General features: G+C 33.2%; 1 protein-coding gene across 2 annotated transcripts in view; it reads right to left on the reverse strand.

The window, feature by feature from the left end:
• Window positions 1–200: 200 nt before the first annotated feature.
• LOC134687319 (uncharacterized) overlaps window positions 201–23,383 on the reverse strand; it is a 70,002-nt gene continuing 46,819 nt past the window's right edge. For both annotated transcript variants that reach the window (XM_063547521.1, XM_063547520.1), the window contains exons 6-7: window positions 10,918–11,091; window positions 201–5,119 (exon numbers count right to left, since the gene is read on the reverse strand). In XM_063547521.1, the coding sequence (XP_063403591.1) occupies window positions 4,979–5,119; window positions 10,918–11,091 (315 nt within the window). In that variant the 3' untranslated portion in view covers window positions 201–4,978. The remainder of the gene's footprint in view (window positions 5,120–10,917; window positions 11,092–23,383) is intronic.

Consider the following 23,383-nt stretch of genomic DNA (forward strand, 5'->3'; position numbering starts at 1 on the left):
AGGATGAAAAATGGCTAGTGTGAACAACATCTGCAGTGCTCTTAACGTGTTAGGCTTAGAGAGTTTTCCCTTTAATAACTAAGAACAATATATAAACATAGATTAGTACCAGTAGTTACATAGAATATTGCAAAATATTCCTTGTAACACAACATAAATTGAAGAAGATACTGACATTTTTCTTTATCAATTATGTCTAGTATCAATTATGTCTGTACCAGAATATCTCCTTTTTTCAACATTAAACATATACATGCAGCATTTATCAAATGCAAACAAAGGAGTAAGTTCGGTAAGGGCTATATTTGGCCCCAATTTTAAAGTTCATAGTTACAAGACAATAAATGTCTTAAGTTGCCTTAAAGGCATGCTAGAAAGTTAAACAGAACTGTTTTTGTCAAAGTTTAATTCTAACACGTGGATTATTACATCCAAAAAAGGTCAAGATTAGGGATTTTGGTGAAATCTGACAAAATCAGCTAGATTTCAACTAAATAAAGGACCAGGAAACATAAAGCGCAGGCGTCGACAAGCATAAGATTCAAATAAGACATGTGAAATGTCTTCACAAACATTATTTTAAACTATCTTTGTTGTCGACATATGCGCTCTATGTTTCCTGTCCAATATTCTAGGGAAATTTACCCATTTTCATGGATTTTTTTGTGAAAAATCAATATGAGTTCAACTTGTGACGTCATAATGAAACGCAGAAACGTAAAATTATTAACAAAATGGTTTATATCCTAGCTAGACAATGTATTAGCTACAATTTATCGTGATATTGGGCTATAAATCCGAATTTGAAACTTACGCTAAAAAAGGAGGCCATTTTAGTACCTAATCGAACATACTCCTTTCACTTGTTGCTCATTCCTGAAGGACATTCATTTCTGAAGAAAAACATTACTGTAAATTCAGAACTTATTGCTAAGATTTGCAACAATTTAAACTCACATTTTTATTTTTTATATGAATTAAACAGGATTTTTCTCAATATCACAAAAAATTAAAATCGCATTCTTGTCCAAAATGACAAATTCACAACAATATATGCACACAATTACTTCTGAATTTACAGTTTTTTAAATACCAGAAAAAAAGGATACCTGAAATGATTATTAATGACTTATTATGACAAAAATATCCAAAATAGTCCAGATTGCACATTTTAAGCAATACAAAAAAAATTGTACACTATAAAACTCTAGTAAAATGGATATAAACGGCAGAAGAAAATATCTTGTTATTGAATATGAACACTTGTTTAACAAAAACATAAAAAAAAAGATTTCTGGCTAAAAAAAATCTTTAAATATGGTTTATTTCATTTGAAAAATCTAACATGAGATCTATTTATACTTAGCCATTAGAATCATAAATTATTTTAGTTCAAGCTCCCTATATCTATATATTTATATATTTATCACATATTTGTGACAAAAACATCAGATTTTGCATTCTCAATAAACACAGATTTGCACTATTCATATTTTAGCCTTGAGCAAGTAACATGAGTAACCGGATATTGTGCCTTGTTATGATACATATGCTTTTAAAACAAATGACAGTAGAATAAAACAAATAAAGGACACTAAATATTAAATGAAAATCTGACATTAACATTTTAATATTAAAGGTCTGTACTTGTGAACTGTTGGGAAGCTTTGTAATAATGTACAAAGTTATTTCAGTATTGAACAATACATGTATCCCATGCCAGATTGCCTTCTGCAATCTACAAACATATCTATTTATCATTATGAACACACATGCTAATCCCTTTCAAATGTCATTTATTTTTCACTTAAATTATTTAGTTCAATGCATACTAAAGAGGATGAAAAAAATCTTATTTGATTTATATAATTAGTTATCAAAGGTACAAGGATTATAATTTAATACGACAGACCTGTGTTTCGTCTACTTAACAAGACTCATCACTGACGCTCAAATCAAAACAGTTAACAGCCAAACAAGTACGAAGTTAAAGGGCATTGAGGACCCAAAATTCCTAAAAGTTGTGCCAATTATGGCTAAGGTAATTTACTCCTGGAATGAGAAAATCCTGAGTTTAAAAAAAAAGTCAAAGTTTTGTGAACAGGAAGTTTATAAAAATGATCACATAATTGATATTCATGTCAACACCGAAATGCTGACTACTATGGTGATACCCTCAGGGACAAAACGTCCACCAGCAGTCATACCATTTTCTAATATCAAACTCACAGAAGTTTCTAATCAACTTTTATTTGTATGAATAAGTCTAATATCAAGAGATATGGAGTATTTGTCATTGTCACACAAAATGAAAAGACATATATAGGAAATAACATAGACCAGTGTCTTTGAAACACTGCAAGCTGCAAGTCCCCATGAAAAGAAAAAAATAATTGTGAAAAAGTTTACCGAGATTCTCAAAGATCTTAATTCCACGGCACACTACATTTCCTTCAGACAGACATCAACTGACGAGTTAACTGAATTGACACAACACACCCTTTCCCTGACTTGGCACCACATCCTTGCTTGTGATTTCACAATTATTACAAACATTTTAAAAACTACAAGAAAAAAAATTAGGTCATTCAAAATTCAAATTTAGAAAATACAAATGACATACATTCATAGTTTCAGTGGTGAGACTTATATTAATAAAGGGAGACAAATCAATTTTAAAATATTAAAAGCTTCTGCAGTTGTCTCCCTTTCCTAACAATGTTTTGACAGCAACAAGATGAATATAAATACAAACATTTGGCCCTGAATGTATAATCTATTGCACTTGACCCAATAATCTGACATAATGAATATAAAATAACATACTGTTTCAACATATGATTTACAGCTAATTACAATCTAGTTCATTCTGTTTGTACATGTATATAATATATTATACAAACATCGAATAATTAAAACTTTAATGTTTTTGCAACATCATTTATAAAAAAGAAGATGTGGTATGATTGCCAATGAGACAACTATCCACAAAAGACCAAAATGACACAAACATTAACAACTATAGGTCACCGTACGGCCTTCAACAATGAGCAAAGCCCATACCGTATCATTTAGTAAAGTCATACACATCAATAAGAATTTAACATCTAATCTTCATAAGTTGTCCAAAATTCAATTTGACTGATTGATTGGTGGTTGATTAACGTTCAAATATTCAATTTTAATCAATGGTAGTATATATATCAATTGAGTAAGGGAACAGGAGGGAAAAAAATGCATTTCATGAAGAGATGAGGGAACTTCTAAGTTCTAGGTTACACTGTGTAAATACAGCTCTTTCACAAACCATGCCTCTTTTGCGGAGATATATAATATTCAGATATTTTGTTTTATTAACCAACTAGTTCTGAGATATGATCTTTATGTTTCATCTTATAAAGACACAACTTAGTAGTTTTACCAGGTTATGCACATGAATAGCTGCCAAATAGAAATTGAGGGAGGGGTAGAACAGAATTTTAGTACAAGTTTAATATCTTAGAAGTTCCTTACATAAAGATGTTTAAAATATGTCAAAGTCTTATGTTTCGACCTTTGAAAATACATGAAGTGCATATGAACATTTCATTTTAGGATATGATTTTTTTTGTAAACTCATAATAAAAGTGGCACAGTTTTAGACATATAAGAGTTCCTATGGGAAATTATATTGTCTAGTTTAAAGAAGTTCAACCTATAGATATCAGTCTAAGCTACTGTAACACCAATGTTATTTATTGCTTGTTGATGTCACTAGATAATTTTTTTTTTAATTGAAAGCATTTTGGATGAGTTTCCTTTTATGTAATTTTGAATATTGTTTTTAATTTCTTATTCTTTCTAAAAAAAATATCTTCTATATAAATCAAAAAGTACAATACATGTTTTATTTAATGTTTGTAGGTTAGAATGAAATACAAATCCACCAGTCATCAAAAACAGAAAAACAATTATCTTTACTAGATTTTAATCTTGCAAGGAAAAAGAATCAGATTTGTTGATGCATTAAATTTCATGAAAGAGTTGAATTTAATCCTGAAATTTAATGGAAATCTGCATTACAATTAAATCTTAATACCATCATCAATTTTCTGTTTAATTATAAAGATTTGTTTCTAGAACATTTTCTCTTTTGATTTTCAAAGAACAAAAATATTCAATTTCCATTTCAATTAAGATACAAATTGAATATTGAAATGTATACTGAACCACAAAAGAAATCTTCTGAATATGTATAATTTATAAACCAAATGTTTAAACATGTATCTTCAAAAATTCATTATACAATAGGTAAAATTTTTGACATACTAGTTTTGCCCGCAAGTAATAATATTTTGTAAATTTCAAAGAATTTTTTCTTTTCAACTTTAATTTTTGCTAAAACTGCATTTTATTCTATTGGAGAAAATGTAAGCATACCCCCCCCACCCCCCCGAAAAAAAAAATAAAATCTAAAAATGATTGTTTTCTGTCATCTTACTGTATTTCTGTCCATCACATATTTAAACTTAATTGATCCAAAAGCATCTTCATGTAGTGAATATATTGCATATAATGTTCTGAATTTTCTTTCATTAAGTGGCCTGAAAATTCATCCATAAAACCAGTAGAAGGCATATATTTTGATTTAGCCAAAATGTTTGAATTTTTTTTTTTATGAAAACAGTAGGATTCTAACAGAATGCATATATTACGATTTAGCCTAAAATGGCCTGAAAATTTATTCTTGTTTTGACAAATTTTTTTGTAAACATGGATGGATGATAACAGGATGCACATATTATAATTGTAGCAAAAAATATTCAATAGGTTCCTAAAAAAATAGCTGAATACAACAAAATGACAATGATATTATTTAGCCTAAAATATTCTGAACATCCTTTCAAGAACCTATTGGGATACTTGCAGACAGACTTTGCCTATAATTGTTTGAATCTACACTCAATAAATGGGCAGGATGCATATAAATCTAATTTGCCTAAAATGTTCTAAATCTTCTTTCTGCAAGTGGCGACGATGCATATTCTAGTATTTGCATTTGATCTCTCATGTCTGATGACTGCTGTCTTCTGTATATAGGACGATTGATGTGGGATGTACCGTCAGTTCTAAAAGAATCCTGGAAAATATCAAATAAAATGTTATGCACATATAAAATAAACAGCTGCGCCATGAGCGCATGATACGCCCGACGTCTTGTGTGGAAGTTTCTGCAATAATCATAAGTAGTTTCTGAGAAAGTTTTAAGCAATAACCATATATTGTTTTTGAGACACGGCGGGACATGTAAAACCCCCAACCCTGTTTTTCATTTCCAAAAAACTAAATATCACTAAAATAAAATTTTGAATCAAAACCAAAAAGTATACAGATCTTTAGATTAATATAGCAAAGAAGTGTGTAAAGTTTTAAGCAATAATCATAAATTATTTTTGAGATACGGCGCGACATGTAAAAAAAACCTCCCCTGTTTAACAAAATACTCAATAACTCCAAAATAAATTTTGAATCATCACCAAAAAGTATACAGATCTTTAGAATAATATAAAAAAGAAGTGTGTAAAGTTTTAGGCAATAATCATAAATAGTTTTTGAGATACGGCACAACATGTAAAATCAAAGCGCGAAAGCGCTGTAAAGGCAGTTAATTACAGGTTGTGTGTATTTCTAGTCCAGTTATATCATTATCTTCCATAGAACAGAGGTGGTTTGTAGAATTTAAGATTTAGAGTTCTTTTGTACCTAGTTCACCTATATCTAGTCTACTGTTTACAGTATATTTTCTGTGCCTCCCATGAAATGCATTTTAGTCATGGCCTTGTCAGTTTGCTTTAAATTTATGAGTTTGACTGTCCCTTTGGTGTCTTTCGTCCCTCTTCTTTAGACATAAGAACTTTTCCTTTTCAATATAAATAGACTATTTTTAATTATTGATTGTATACACATATTTTATGACTCCCATAAAAAATAGTTCACAAAGATTGACTAGTCTCTGTACTGTGTGTATAGCAAGGACATCAAGTAACATAATGGTAAATGTACATAGTAACATGTCAACTTTTTTGATGACCATACCTGTCAACTGTCAGTATTTGCAGAGTATTTCCCCCATCGAGCTCAAGGCTCCCAAATGGAAATTTTGTGAGAGCAATTTTGTCGACTATTTTAAGGAAAACAATTAATTCAACAATGGCTATGAGCTTGTTAATGCACGAAGAAGCCAAAAACCACATTAGAATATATTTGAAGGGAATCCATGACAAATCGCCCCACTTTTTCACTAACTCGCCTCACTTTAAAAACAAGAGTGCACACACTGAAATGTCTCGCCTTCTTTACTAATCATTGATATTCTGTTGATAGTCCTAATAATAAAGCGTTATTACAACTGTCACATAATCTTAACATAAACCAAGAAAACTAAACATTGACCTTTGAACCATGAAAATGAGGTCAAGGTCAGATAAACCATGCCAGGTAGGCATGTACAGCTTACAATTCTTCCATACAACAAATAATATTAACTAATTGCTTATAGTTTAAGAAAAACAGACCAAAACACAAAAGCTTAACACTGAGCAATGAACCGTAAAAAATGAGATCAAGGTCAAATAAAACCTGTGCGACTGACATGTAAATCATGAAATATTTCCATACACCAAATATAGTTGACCTATTGCATAAAGTATTAGAAAAAAAGGCCAAAACTCAAGAACTTAACTTAAACCACTGAACCATGAAAATGAGGTCAAGGTCATATGACACCTACCAGGTAGACCTGTACGCCTTACAACCATGCCATACACAAAATATAGGAGACCTATTGCAAACAGTATAAGAAAAACAGACCAAAACACAAAACTTAACTATAACCACTAAACCATGAAAATGAGGTCAAGGTCAGATGACACCTGCCAGTTGGACATGTACACCTTACAGTGCTTCCATACACCGAATATACTAGACCTATTGCTTATAGTATCTCAGATATGGACTTGACCACCAAAACTTAACCTTGTTCGCTGATCCATGAAATGAGGTCGAGGTCAAGTGAAAACTGTCTGACAGGCAAGAGGACCTTGCAAGGTACGCACATACCAAATATAGTTATCCAATTACTTACATGTATAATAAGAGAGAATTTAACATTACAAAAAATTTTAACTTTTTTTTCAAGTAGTCACTGAACCATGAAAATGAGGTCAAGGACATTGGACATGTGACTGACGGAATCTTCATAACATGAGGCAACCATATACAAAGTATGAAGCATCCAGGTCTCCCACCTTCTAAAATATAAAGCTTTTAAGAACTGAGCTAACATCGCCGCAGCCGTATCACTATCCCTGTCGAGCTTTCTGCGACAAAAGACTCGACAAAAAAACTGCCCCAACCTGGATTACCAAATCACCCCACTTGTGAACTGTGTTAAATCCCTTTAATATTACTCCTGCCAACTGGTCCCATCTAATGGAAATGGGTGAAATCTAGATAAATATATTATTAACCAGGATGAATTAAGTAATGCCAACTCGACCCACTTATGGAAAAAGATGTTATTCCATTGAATATAAGTTAAATTCCTTATATTGCATTTTGATACATTTAACTGGTTACTTTTCAATTGTTATGCAAATAACTAAGCTTCAAAACTTAGTTATTCTTCAACAATCAGTTTTTTTTTAGAATTATAATCTCAGTATATATCAATAATAGTAATTAAATTAATTTTCGGTTTTTTTGTATTCTGTGTAGATTAGTTTTCATTAAAGTGGTGCGAGTTTTTATGTTTAATTGTATATATATTAATCTAAATATTACTGTTTTTTTTATAAGTAGGGCGAGTTGGCAGGAGTAATATTAAACATGATTTAACCAATTTCACATGTGGGGCGATTTGATAAATCAGTTTGTGGCGGTTTTTTAAAAAGTGGGGCGATTAGCCAGTGGGGCAACTTGTCCTGCTTCCATTTGAAGGTCCCCTTGAAGGTTTTGTATGACTATATGGACCATCTTTCACGTAAAACCCCCATGTGCATTTTGAAAAGTTGGCAGATATGTTTCTAACTCCAGGCAAAATCTACCGGTATGAATGAAAAAGAAAATTTCAATTAAGGCTATGTGGCCATAACAGCTGTCTCATTAGCATTTTAACCACTTCCCATATTTGCAATTAAAACAATAGAAGAAAATTATTTAACGCAAAAACAAAACTTGCTTGTAAATATGAAATTCTCTTTACGGTATGAGTTTTTCTCATTGTTTGAGATTGTACAGTAGTACCTGTAACTGCTTATACCTATTTCTTATTCACTTTTGCTTGATAAACTCACTAAATATCAAATACATTGTACCACATCTCCTTATTTTTATAAGCATTCCAATAACATGAACAATTGTAATTCAATTCTATATACCAAAGCAAAATGAACTGCACCACTTTCATTCACTAGTATGCATCTTTTGGCAAAATACAAGTTCTTAAATGACACAATATATATTTATTGATAAAAAAATAAAATTTAGTATACAACTCTTTAACAAGTATAAAAAAAGCTCAGCTGTGTCATAACTTGTGAAATCTGTGCTGAAAACATAGACATTGGTTTTTGAGTAATTCCATATGTGAAGCTCAACATTAGCTCGTCAGCTGGTGGTGGACAGTTAAATATATAGTTCCTTTCTGTAGGCTAGGATGAATGACTTTTCAGGAAAACCAATTTCACAAATCAAAACTTTCCTCTAGATTTCTCCTACAATATTCATCCAGTTTAGTTCTTCTGTTTTAATTGGACACCGTCCTGATTTTTAATTTTGCAAACCATTCAGTCTCTTGCTTGCAAATGGTGCATGAAAATAGGATGGGTATGGCAGTAGACAAGTCTCTTTAAAGTGGGTTTGTGCCCTGAAAAAAAAGTTTTATAACCCAGGGGTGTGGAAATGCTATGCCCGACTCGTACATTTGAACAACCGGACAAGTAATTATTTTTGTCTTGGTTGCCCGTGGACAAGTAAAAAAATACACAAGACAAAGTTGAAATCCAACAAAAACATAAAATTAATTTCAAAACGTATAGAGATGTTTAATTTATGTAAGAGAAACAAATGTTCAGCAAGTAAAAACATCAATGTTCATGACGATAAATATTACATAATACCGGAAATAGATCGATTACCAAAATAAATAAAATAAGTATGCGAACCCGAGTCGCGTAACATTGCATTGGCTTTGTCCATTGACCCGGGATCGTCGATTAGGTTTTATCCGTCATTTACCGGAAGTGTCATTTTGGCGGGAAATCATGTACACACACACACACACGTAGATTGGCTGGTACCCGATCGTAATGTTACACATCACATATATCAAATAGCTAATACCCGGAACGTAGTACCGGGAACCAGGATAAAACGTGGACAACATACATAACTAGAACCGAAATTGAAAACGCTTTACGGTTTCTCGTTCATAAACCGAATTCCGCTTTGAATTATAGAAGATGCAATATTAATCATGTTCAGTCGACTTTTCATTGTTATATCAACGTCTGAACTAATTAAAGAAACTTTAGATGTCAGATAACACTCGAAATTGACCCGACCTCTTTCCACACGGAATACACATAATGATAGTTTGTAGTCAGGTTGACTGCTTATAATGCAAAATACACACTAATAACAAGTTCTAAAAAACGAACAATACACACTGATCGTTTCTTTAGTCCCCAATGTAAATGAAAGAAACAAAAACCATATTATACCATAAAAAGAAGAGGAGAAATTCGAACATTTCCGGATCTATTTCTGGCCAAAAGACCCCCTGCAAAGATTGCGTATGAAAAGATGAACCTCATGACTTAAAAGTCAGGCCTTAAAGCACTGCCTTTAAAAAACCTCCCCCTTTTTTACAAAATATTCAATTACTCAAAAATTAAATTTTGAATCATCACCAAAAAGTATACAGATCTTTAGATTAATATAACAAAGACGTGTGTAAAGCTTTAAGCAATAATCATAAATCGTTTTTGAGGTCTGGTGCGACATGTAAAAAAACCCTCCCCTTTTTTACAAAATACTCAATAACTCAAAAACAAAATTTTGAATCATCACCAAAAAGTATACAGATATTAAGATTAATATAACTAAGAAGTGTTTAGAGTTTTAAGCCATAATCATGAATTGTTTTTGAGATACGGTGTGACATGTGAGAAAAACACACCCCTGTTTCAGTTACAAAGTGCCGTAACTCAAAAAGTTTTAATCTTATTTTCACCAAAAATTATACAGATCATTTGACCTTCATAAGAAGCAAAAATTTCATGAAATTTGGATAAGTCGTTCTCAAGTTACGGTGCGGAGATAGACAGATGGATGGACACTGGACATTTATATACCATAATACGTCCCGTCAAAATTTAGACGGGCGTATAAAAAGAAGACAAATCTTTATTATCAAACTTTTTCATTTCAAAGGTACTAAGTAATTTCTATCCTGTATTTAAACTTATATTTGTTTGACCAGAGTAACTGCATGTAAAGGAGATGGGCCAGGGAAACCATAATTCAGCCCTGAAAAATTAAGTATGTCATATACTTTCTGTTAATTGATTTTCAAATGATAATTGATAATTTGAACTTTAATTTCATAAAATTCAGAACTGAAAATTATCCTTGTTGAACCAACTCCTTTTATTTATTCACCAAATTATCTCCCATATCCAACTTTATTGTATATGAGGGTACCCTTTGCATAAATTAAGCATCAAATTTGTGATATTGGTTTACTCATTGTTGAAGGTAATACGGTGTCCTATAGTTGTTAATTTCTGTGTCATTTTGGTCTCTTTTGGAGAGTTGTGTCATTGGCAATCATACCACATCTTCTACTTATATTATTAGGCTTAAAATTAACTTTACCTGAGAAATGTCATCTGGGAAATCTATTGGTGTGGTAGGTGTTGTAGCTGCTAGTGGCCGTGCTGTTGATGAAACTGAGGCAGTAGACAGACGTGAAACACGAGAACTGATAGATAATGTTCTCCTACGGAATGGTCTCTTAACTTCTCCATCTTCTCTGTCATCATCAATATCCTGTCAAAAAACAAAGGAAAATGCTGAACTTTTATCTATGATCATCTATTATCAAATAAAAGATGAAAATATTAAACCTAAAATCAAACAAGTCCCATATTATGTCTGAACCTTTAAAGCTTTTAAAACAAGACAAAAGTCGAACTGAAGCCACTAACCTAGGTGCTAGGGATCAGAAAGCAGTTCATATGTACTCTCTTGCTGAAATATATAATAAAGTGACTATAAAACATGGCAAAATCTGTATCACATGCCGTATCACCCTCCACCAATATTATACCTCAGGACTAAAGGCCCTCTGGCTGATATTGGTATCTCAGGATGATACGGCACATGATAAGAATTTTGCCATATATTATTCTCTATATATATACTGTGAATTTGTTTAAGGAACTAATTTGATAAACTGTGAATTTGTTTATCTTCTTGGGTATTTATTGTTTTTGATAGAGGAATCATTGTAGTTTCATTGATACATGTATTATGACAGAAAACATTTGCAGTGGCGGATCCAGAATTTTTCATAAGTGGGGGCCCACTGACTGACCTAAAAGGGTCTAAAAGAGCTCTAGTCACTCTTCAGTGATTTCCTATATAAGCAACAAATTTTTTTCCCAAAAAGGGGGGCACGGGCCCCCTGGTCCCTCCCCCTAAATCAGCCTCTGATTTGAACTTTGATGGTCATGGCCATCGATACTTACAAAATCCATGAAATATGGTCAACAAAAATAATAATGAGCTCATAGTAATTAATAACCATACAACAGTTCAGTGCGACAGAGCTCCATATTTTTCCTATCCCTTAGCCTCTTTATCATTTTTATTTCAAGTCAATACCCTATCAATATCCTATATATGGTAGACAGTAAGGTCCAAGTCACTTACAGCTTTATCTTGAGGCCATAAAATTTATTGCTGAATTATTGTGTGGGTGTGTCATTGTGCTTGTCATTTGCCATAATATGACACAAAGGCTTTTTACAATTACTTTTGCACTACCTTATTTGCTTCTGACATTTAAAGAATTATTCATGAAAAACAGGACAGAGGTGACAATGAGGTGCTAATTTTCTGAATCTTGCTTTAATCGTAGTTTTTTTCCTACTTCCCACCTATTTTAAACCTAATACATTTCACATCTGCAGTTGTGTAATCAGTATATCTCACATCCCTAAAGCCTGAAACTCCCCTTATTCTTGTAACTGAAATAATTTGAAACTTCTTATTCATTGATTTTGGGAATTTATTTTTGGGGTAGGGATGGAACTTGTGGTATTAACGAATCATAATGCATTCATTTTTCTTTAACTCTTTGCTACCTTTCTTTTTATGAATATTTTAATAAAATAAAAACTATCTATGATTCCTTTGGCAAATCATAAATGTTTCTAAAACTGAACTCATCAAGTATGCTAGACACCAATAGTATAAAAGCCAAAAGAAAAAGAACACCTACAGTATAATCATTTCATGTAGAATTTATAATTAATAATGAAAACTCAAAACAATATCTTTATTTTTGTCTCATTTTGATAGCTGAATTGTTGTCTTTAAACATTGTTAAATCTATAATGAAAATTCCTACCCGTCTTTTTCAATCAGATTTGTCACTATCTGTACCGGTATATACCTAAAGCTTTAATTTTGTTGTATTCTTTCCAAGCTGTAGTTTAAGTAAGCAGGCATTTTTCCAACCACTAAACTAACTTGATAAATGCAAAATTTGATTTGTGCCTTCAAGCCAGGAATGCTGTATTATTTCATTTCTTTTTATAATTTGGAAACAAAATTGTATTTAATGTGCAGACTTTGACTTTTTCTATATATTTTTTTCACAACTGGAATAAAATTCAGAATGATTTAAGAGCTGAAAATATTGTGAAGACAACTGTCTATTGTTGAAGACTGTATTTTGCCCTCTTGCTGTCCTTTGGTAATTTTTGTAACTGGGTTGCTGTCTTATAGACAGATAGCATATTTGTAAGATAGCAAGATATTTTGACCCATTATATAACTAAAGGGAGTTCATTTCTCTGAGTTTCAAAATAATTAACTTTTCAAAACACTAGTTTAAATTGATAGGGGATACATAAGCATTTTTGTAAAGTAATCAAAAGAGCAAAAACAAGAATGTGTCCATAGTACACGGATGCCCCACTCGCACTATAACTTTCCATGTTCAGTGGACCGTGAAATTGGGGTCAAAACTTTGATATGGAATTAAAAGTAGAAAGATCATATCATAGGGAACATGTGTACTAAGTTTCAAGTTGATGTGACTTAAACTTCATCAAAAACTACCTTGACCAAAAACTTTAACCTGAACTTCGCACTATCATTTTCTATGTTCAGTGGACCATGAAATTGTGGTCAAAACTATAATTTGGCATTAAAATTAGAAAGATCATATCATGGGGAACATGTGTAATAAGTTTCAAGTTGATTGGACTTCAACTTCATCAAAAACTACCTTGACCAAAAACTTTAACCTGAACTTTTGCACTATTATTTTCTATGTTCAGTGGACCATGAAATTGGGGTCAAAACTATAATTTGGCATTAAAATTAGAAAGATCATATCATGGGGAACATGTGTAATAAGTTTCAAGTTGATTGGACTTCAACTTCATCAAAAACTACCTTGACCAAAAACTTTAATCTGAAGCAGGACGAATGAACGGACGAACGAACGAACGGAAGAACGGAGGCACAGACCAGAAAACATAATGCCCCTCTACTATCGTAGGTGGGGCATAAAAATATATAGGTCAATGAGCTTGTTTTAAAGATACTATATTAGCCATTGAAATTTTGACGGGAAAATATTCTCTTGACTTTTGATAGCTTTATCATTGACAAGTTTAAGTTCTCAAAAACTATTAAAAAAATAATTTAAATTTTATAAGACTTTCACAGATGGCTTATCATTATACATGTAAAAGATTTTTAAAAAGAAAAATGGGTGTCAATGGGCAAAATTTATTAAGGCATTCAAATGCATAAAACCAAACGATTCTGAAAATCTGACAAATATTCCAAAACATGAAAAGCAAACCTCCTTAAAGGGCACAGAACAAATTTCAGGGAGAAGGTTTTCTATGTTGTTGCTATCTATTTTTTTTTTTCTAATAAGAAATGTTTCCTAAAGTCGAAATGGCTTATAAGTCTAACTTTTCATTTATCCATACACAAAATGACAACAACAAAAAAAGTTGATGTAAAAATAGCTATTTTGAAAGACCTATGAGTATTAGAGAAAATAAAGGAAAAACAAAATGTCTACAAGAATAAATATCTTTGACATTTGAACGTCCTCCTGAGTATTGAAATTAACCTACAAATGTTATTCATGTTGTCACAATAAAAAACAACAGATTTATTTTCAGTAACATTGACCATTCCTTTTTATTCATTCATTAGTGTACAAATCTATCAGTAATTGTTTACAGAACAACTATAGCTAAACATGGAGACATGAGTTTTGGAGGACTTAAATAGGTTGTGTCCAAGAGTTTAATTCAGGAATCACATAAGCTTGCACAAAATACTTTGAATGATGTTGTTCATAGATGTTACTCCTTTCTTGTTTTTATGTCCCTGACCTTTCACAGAAGAAGGGCATATATTTTCTGGTCTGTGCGTCTGTACCTCCCTCTGTCCAGCTTTAGGTTAAAGTTTTTGGTCAAGGTAGTTTTTGATGATCTTGAAGACCAATCAACTTGAAACTATGGACAAATTTTTGTTTTTTTTATAGATTGGACTGTTGATTTCATGTTTGAATTGTTTTATATTCATTATTTGGCCTTAAAATCATAATTAAAAAAGATGTATGATTTCCAAAGAGACAATTCTCCACAAGTGACCAAATGATATGTGCATCTTCTGATTTATTAAAAGAAGGGCAAAACAAATTTCATTATTTTTAGAAAAAAATCATGCATGTGCTTGTGTAACAAACTTCAGTTAATTATTTATATGATTTATTTTACACCTAGGACTATATTTTATGTTATCTCTTATTTTCACTAACACCGGTAATCTAGTCAAGCAGACCTTGTTTATCACGTGATTACGCACCTATTGAAATTTAACAGGTGAGTCTCAAATGAGTCGGCACATGATCATTGAGAGTAGCACACGTTTGTGCAGTTGGGTTTGTGGTTTAGATAGCAATTTGGACATTATAATTGTCAGGACAGGACATGGATGTCCAAAGGCTAATTGAAACAACACTCAGGGGTTTTTAGGCCCGGTTTTAGTGTGCGTTGGCACGTTGCTAATTGTCGACTGGTCGGAGATAATGGTGTCGATGAATTAATGGTGTCGGGGTTAAAAAATGGTAACAACTCGGTGATATATTGGTTGGAGTTACAACGCATGGAGGCGGTGATAAATTTATAGTCCGTTTCTATTTATTTTGGAGCAAAAAGTCCGTAAAATTATATACATTTTTAGTTGAGAAATCGAGAAGTCCGTGCAGTATTTATGCAGTTTAAAGCAGTTATAGTTTGTTATTCAGCATTATATTTATTCATACAAATTTAGTGTTCTCTTCAATCAATTTAGAAGCAACCAAATATATGTGAAAATTAGTTAATTCGTCCGTTTAATTATAAAGAGAAATTTAAAGGGGAACAACCCAGTTCATCATTTACATCTACAGTACGTACAACGAGGAACGTATCCGGGCAGTGTGCGGAAAGTGTGCAGGCCGAAATTTGTTTGATTTATGTTTATTTCATGACATTTTGTTTTGTTCCGTGTGTGTTTATTTAGTTACATTTGTGTTCTCATTTCATATTACATTTTTTGTTGAATTTACTTTATTTTGTTTTGTTAATTAAATTTATATTTTAATTTGGTTTTGTATGACATTGGCCACCTGACAATTCCCAAAGAACTTACTTCGTTACAATGGTGGCAGCGGTGGGATTGTCACTGTGCCAATTGTTATATTAGAAAATATTGTCAGATAGACAACAGGGATTTTTTTTCTGTTATATATTTTGTTTGAACTTTTATGTTTTATTATTTGTTTACATTATCATTTTATTATTATTTGTATTGTACAGTATGGCAGGAAGTGTATTACCCGCTTGGGTTCCGGAGATGTTAGAGAAGGGTGAAACTTTGGAGACATGTTTAGAAATGTTGAAAAACATGCAGTCTACTGAGAGAGAAGCTAGGATGGAAGAGAGAGAGATGAGAAAGATAGAGATGGAAAAAGAGGTACGTTTAAAAGAGTTAGAGCTTAGAGAGAAAGAAATGGCTCAAGGTGTTGCACCACCACAGACACATTCAAGTTTGAAGTCGAAACTTCCTAAATTTAAGGAAGGTGAAGACCCAGATGTATTTTTAAGGTCCTTTGAGAAATTGGTGGTTTTGCATAAAATACCCAAGTCTGAGTGGGCCCTTAGATTAGTACCTTTACTTTGTGGGAAAGCTTTAGAGGCATTTTCTAGATTGTCTGAAGAGGACAGTAAAAATTATGATAAAATTAAATCTGCTATTTTATGTAGATACGAGCTTACTGCCGAGGCATACAGGGAGAAGTTCAGAAGTGAACGCCAGTCTTCGGATGAGTCATTTAAGGAATTTTCAGTCAGACTAGTAGGTTTTCTTAGACATTGGTTGGAGCGTGAGTTGATAGGCACTGATTTTGATAGATTTGTTGATTTAGTTACTAGAGAACAGTTAATGGTAAGTTGTAATAAAGAGCTCAAACTTTGGATCAAGGAACAGAAACCGAAAACAATTGATGAGTTGGTAGACAAAGCTGAGGCTTTTCAGCAAGCACATAAAGATGAACAGGTAAGTTCTAAATCAGTTGGGAGAATTGACACCGACCAATCTAAACAACAAGGTAGATATAACCAATCAAAAGGAAGACAACCTGACACTAGGACTTGTTTTATTTGTAAGAACATTGGTCATATAGCTACGCACTGTCCTACAAGGACGAACCGGTCAAAGGAGGATAATTTTAAGCCAGGTAAGTTTGGTTTGTGCATACAGAGTAGACAGGAGTATAGAGTAGATGATTATATTAGTGGTGTGACTGTTAAGTTGCCTGGTGTTTCATGTAATGGCGACAAGGTACAGGTACATGGACTTGATATAGTAGAAGGTAAGATCGATAGTGATAAAATCTCAGTTTTGAGAGATACAGGTTGTTCTACTGTATTTGTTCATAGTAGGTTTACTAACCCAGATTGTCTTACAGGTCAGACTAGAGACATATGTTTAGCAGATGGTTCAGTGAAGCAGTGTCCAGAAGTATGTATTAATATTTCTACTCCTTATATTTCAGGTGATATTATTGCATTGATCTTAGATACACCGTTTGCAGATCTGATTGTTGGAAACTATGTGAACACATCAGTACCACATAATGTCGATGGTTTATCAGTGACTAGTGGAGAAGATATTTTTGTTTCAGGTGACTCAGTCCCATGTCATGCAGTTGAGACTCGATCTCGAAAGAAGAAGCAGGATGAAGCAGATATTATGATTGATCAGACGAATGTTCAGCGTAGTAGCGATATACCTATATCTCATTCTATAGATTTTTCAGACGTATGCCATGATTTTAAGATTTGTGATAGGAAGCAGTTGATTGAGTTACAGAAGACAGATGAGACTTTGGATAAGGTAAAATCTTATGTAAGTGATGTGCATGATAACCCAGCATCTTATTTTATATATAATTCAGATTTACTATATAGAGTGTATACTAAGCCAAGTGGTGAAGTTATTCAGCAAATTGTATTACCAAGCAAGTTGAGAGGAACAGTTCTTTCGTTGGGACATGATATTCCGTTGGCAGGTCACCTTGGGAATAAGAAAACAAGAGACAGAATCATGCAGCACTTTTTCTGGCCAGGTATATTTAATGATATTGCCGAATACTGTAGGTCTTGTCCAGATTGTCAGATAGGTACATCGAAGGGTAGAGTACCACGTGCTCCATTGATTAGCATACCACCTATGGATGAGCCATTTCAGCGCATTGCTATTGATTTTGTTGGCCCTTTGCCTATGACTGATGACAAAAACCGTTATGTACTTGTTTGCGTCGATTATTCCACTAAATATCCAGAAGCAATTCCTTTAAAAGACCAAGAAGCTTCTACAGTCGCTAATGCTCTTATAAGTTTATTTTCTAGAGTTGGAATACCCAGGGAGCTGTTGACAGACCAAGGCAGTAACTTTATGTCAGAGCTGATGGTTGAGGTATGTAGACTATTAAAGATAAGTAAGTTACGCACTAGTCCTTATCATGCTATGTGTAATGGACTCTGTGAAAAGTTTAACGGTGTACTGAAGAAAATGTTGAAGGCATATGCACGACAGACACCAAAAACATGGGATGCATATATCCCCTACTTATTATTTGCATATCGGGAGGTACCAAATGAGAGTACTGGTTTCTCACCGTTTGAATTGTTATATGGCAGGCACATTAGAGGACCTCTAGCAGTACTTAAAGAAGAGTGGGAAGAGCCTAGTACATGTCAAAACTCTGTGTTGAGTTATTTATTAGACACTAGAGAAAAGTTGAGAACAATGGCTGAGTACGCCATTGAAAATGAAACAAAAGCGAAACAAAGACAGAAGTTTTATTATGATAGAAAAGCTAGAGACAGAAAGATTGAAGTTGGTCAAAAGGTGCTTATATTATTGCCTACACATACATCAAAGCTGTTAGCGAGTTGGAAAGGACCATTTATAGTGACTGATAAAGTTAGTCCTGTTGACTATAAGGTCAAGGTTAGAGGAAAAGACAAAGTATTTCATGTAAATATGTTGAAGTTATGGCATGAGCGGGTAGATAATGATCTTGATAATAATGTCACAACAGATATTGCTGCGTGCTTAAATGTAATTTCAGGTCTTAACACAGATGAAGGCACAGATGATAGTGAGATGACTACAGATATAACTCCAGTGTTGAAAAGCAAAGAAAATGTAGATGACGTTACGATCTCACCAGAATTGACAACTGTCGAAAAACAGCAGCTTAAAGAATTATTATCAGAATATGAAGACATCTTTAGTGACGTACCCAAGGTAACAAATATTATAGAACATAGAGTAGTTACAAAAACAGATGAACCGATTTACCAACGTCCGTACCCACTACCATACGCACTTAGAGATAAGGTCAGAGAAGAGATTGACAATATGTTAGCTGCAGGTATAGTTGAGCCGTCTGACAGTCCGTATGCAGCTCCGATAGTACTGATCAAGAAAAAAGACAACACACTTAGATTTTGTGCCGATTATCGTTCCTTGAACAAACAGACTATATTTGACCCGATTTTTATGCCACGCATGGATGAGGTACTGAATAAAGTCAGCAGAGCACGATATATCAGTAAACTTGATTTAACTAAGGGCTATTGGCAGGTACCACTTGATAAAGATAGCCGACAGAAGAGCGCATTTATAACGCCGTTCGGACATTATCAGTTTACTGTTACTCCATTTGGTATGATGAACTCAGGTGCTACTTTTGTTCGTATGATGGATAAAGTTCTGGCAGGATACGAGGAATTTGCTGACTCGTTCATTGATGATATTGGTATATTTAGCGATACATGGGAGTACCATATTGAGCATTTAAGGGCAGTATTCAATTCACTGAGACAGGCAAACCTCGTTGCAAAACCGAGTAAGTGTTTATTTGGCTACGATGAGCTTGAGTTTTTAGGACATATTGCCGGCGGTGGCAAGATTAAGCCTGTTCAGGACAAGGTATCTGCTATACATGAATTTCCAGTGCCTGTCACGAAGAAACAGGTGAGATCATTTCTCGGTCTGATAGGTTTCTACAGGAAGTTTATACCACAGTTCTCCGACATATCCGTACCTTTGACTGACCTTACAAAGAAAAACGAACCAAATAAAGTTGAATGGTCAGACACAACACAAAAATCTTTTGACAAGCTTAAAGAATGTATTTGTAGTGACTCTGTATTACGGAGTCCAGATTTTTCTAAAAAGTTTATTTTGCAGACTGATGCGTCCGGTAAGGGTCTAGGTGCTGTACTAGAGCAAGAATTTGATGACGGAAGGCGTCCAATTATGTTTATCAGCAAGAAACTCTCTGGAGCGGAATGCAACTACGCAGTGGTAGAAAAGGAGTGCTTTGCCATAGTGTGGGCGGTTAAAACTTTGAGAAACTATCTAGAGGGTAAAGAGTTTGCTATTAATACTGATCATGCTCCTTTACAGTGGTTACAGAGGATGAAAACCAGTAACCAACGGTTACTCCGTTGGAGTTTGATACTTCAGGAATTTAATTATACAGTTTTTTACATTGCAGGCAAGACAAACATTGTTGCAGATGTTTTGTCTAGATGTGGCGATATTTAGATAACCCCTGAGTGTGACGTTATTACAGCGTTATTGTGTTAATTTTGGTTTTATTTTAGTGTTACAGGACTGAATTTTTTATGTTTGATGTGTACATATTTTTTTTTTTTTTACTGATATAGCTTAATTTCAGATTAGATTTTGAAGTTTGTTGTTTCTGGTCGGACTAAATGTTCTTTAGTCTCCTGGAAAGGGACGTTTGTAACAAACTTCAGTTAATTATTTATATGATTTATTTTACACCTAGGACTATATTTTATGTTATCTCTTATTTTCACTAACACCGGTAATCTAGTCAAGCAGACCTTGTTTATCACGTGATTACGCACCTATTGAAATTTAACAGGTGAGTCTCAAATGAGTCGGCACATGATCATTGAGAGTAGCACACGTTTGTGCAGTTGGGTTTGTGGTTTAGATAGCAATTTGGACATTATAATTGTCAGGACAGGACATGGATGTCCAAAGGCTAATTGAAACAACACTCAGGGGTTTTTAGGCCCGGTTTTAGTGTGCGTTGGCACGTTGCTAATTGTCGACTGGTCGGAGATAATGGTGTCGATGAATTAATGGTGTCGGGGTTAAAAATGGTAACAACTCGGTGATATATTGGTTGGAGTTACAACGCATGGAGGCGGTGATAAATTTATAGTCCGTTTCTATTTATTTTGGAGCAAAAAGTCCGTAAAATTATATACATTTTTAGTTGAGAAATCGAGAAGTCCGTGCAGTATTTATGCAGTTTAAAGCAGTTATAGTTTGTTATTCAGCATTATATTTATTCATACAAATTTAGTGTTCTCTTCAATCAATTTAGAAGCAACCAAATATATGTGAAAATTAGTTAATTCGTCCGTTTAATTATAAAGAGAAATTTAAAGGGGAACAACCCAGTTCATCATTTACATCTACAGTACGTACAACGAGGAACGTATCCGGGCAGTGTGCGGAAAGTGTGCAGGCCGAAATTTGTTTGATTTATGTTTATTTCATGACATTTTGTTTTGTTCCGTGTGTGTTTATTTAGTTACATTTGTGTTCTCATTTCATATTACATTTTTTGTTGAATTTACTTTATTTTGTTTTGTTAATTAAATTTATATTTTAATTTGGTTTTGTATGACATTGGCCACCTGACAATTCCCAAAGAACTTACTTCGTTACAGCTTGACCTTTTATGTATGTGCCTGACCTTTTGTTACATCTGTTTAATCAATCCCTGCATAAATGAGCAGATGGAACACAGTTTTTCTTGTCAACACATTTATATAAATGTAATAATAAATGAAGAATTTTACAATGGTACTAACATGACTAACAAGCTTTTCTCACATCATTTAAACAAATAACAAATTCTCGACAAACAGAATCCAAAACATTCTGCATCTCATGAAAAAGAAAATAAAGGTGCAGAAGTACCATTGGGACAATCAATGACGAAAGTAGAAGAGAGAAAACTAGAGGCTCTAAAGAGCCTGTGTCGCTCACCTTGGTACATTTGTATATGTGAATATTCAACAAAGGACAATGATGGATTCGTGACAAAATTGTGTTTTGGTGATGGTGATATGTTTGTAGATCTAACTTTACTGAACATTCTTGCTGCGTACATATATCCCCATCTATAATGATTGGCCCAGTAGTTTCAGTTAAAAGTGTTAGTAAAAATTTACAAATTTTATGAAAATTGTTAAAAATTGACTATCGATTCGTCCGAAATTTTCAGGGCAGATAGATCTTGACCTGATAAACAATTTAACCCATGCCAGTTTTGCTCTTAATGCTTTTGTTTTTGAGTTATAAGCCAAAAACTGCATTTTATCCCATGTTCTATTTTTAGCCATGGCAGCCATCTTGGTAGGTTGACCAGGTCAACGGACACAATTTTTAAACTAGATACCCCAATGATGATTGTGGCCAAGTTTGGTTTAATATGGCGCAGTAGTTTCAGACGAGAAGATTTTTGTAAAAGATAACTAAGATTTACGAAAAATGGTTAAAAATTGACTATAAAGGGCAATAACTCCTAAAGGGGTCATTTGACCATTTCGGTAATGTTGACTTATTTGTAAATCTTATTTTGCTGAACATTATTGCTGTTTACAGTTTATCTCTATCTATAATATTTTTCAAGATAATAACCAAAAACAGCAAAATTTCCTTAAAATTACCAATTTAGGGGTAGCAACCCAATAACAGGTTGTTCGATTCATCTGAAATTTTCAGGGCAGATAGATCTTGACCTGATAAACAATTTTACCCCATATGTCAGAATTGCTCTAAATGCTTTGGTTTTTGAGTTATAAGCCAAAAACTGCATTTTACCCCTATGATCTATTTTTAGCCATGGTGGCCATCTTGGTTGGTTGACCGGGTCACCGGACACAATTTTTAAACTAGATACCCCAATGATGATTGTGGCCAAGTTTGGTTTAATTTGGCCTAGTAGTTTCAGAGGAGAAGATTTTTGTAAAAGTTAACGCCGACGACGACGGACGACGACAGACGCCGGACGCAAAGTGATGAGAAAGCTCACTTGGCCCTTTGGGCCAGGTGAGCTAAAAAGGGATAACATCATAACCAAAAATTAACAAACAAAAATTAGAAATTATTTTCAGTGTGCCATATTTTTGTTTTCATTTTTTCATAGACAAAAAAAAATATAACCGTCAGTCCTTAATTCAATAAACAAATTCTATTATGTGAACAGCCAGATCTTATCTTATATCAAGAATCATGCTACCTTATAAATATTGAAATGTCATGAATGTGTAATGTAAACAAAAAAAGAATGTTTTTATAGAAAAAGACAGAGAGTGTTTTTATTTCAAATATATTGCATTTATCATTTGTGTTTATCATTTTATTCTAAAACCCTTTATTTTTGTCAGTTTAATCCATTGACATTTTAACG

This window comes from Mytilus trossulus, chromosome 10 (assembly GCF_036588685.1).
Source record: "Mytilus trossulus isolate FHL-02 chromosome 10, PNRI_Mtr1.1.1.hap1, whole genome shotgun sequence".
Lineage (NCBI taxonomy): Eukaryota > Metazoa > Mollusca > Bivalvia > Mytilida > Mytilidae > Mytilus > Mytilus trossulus.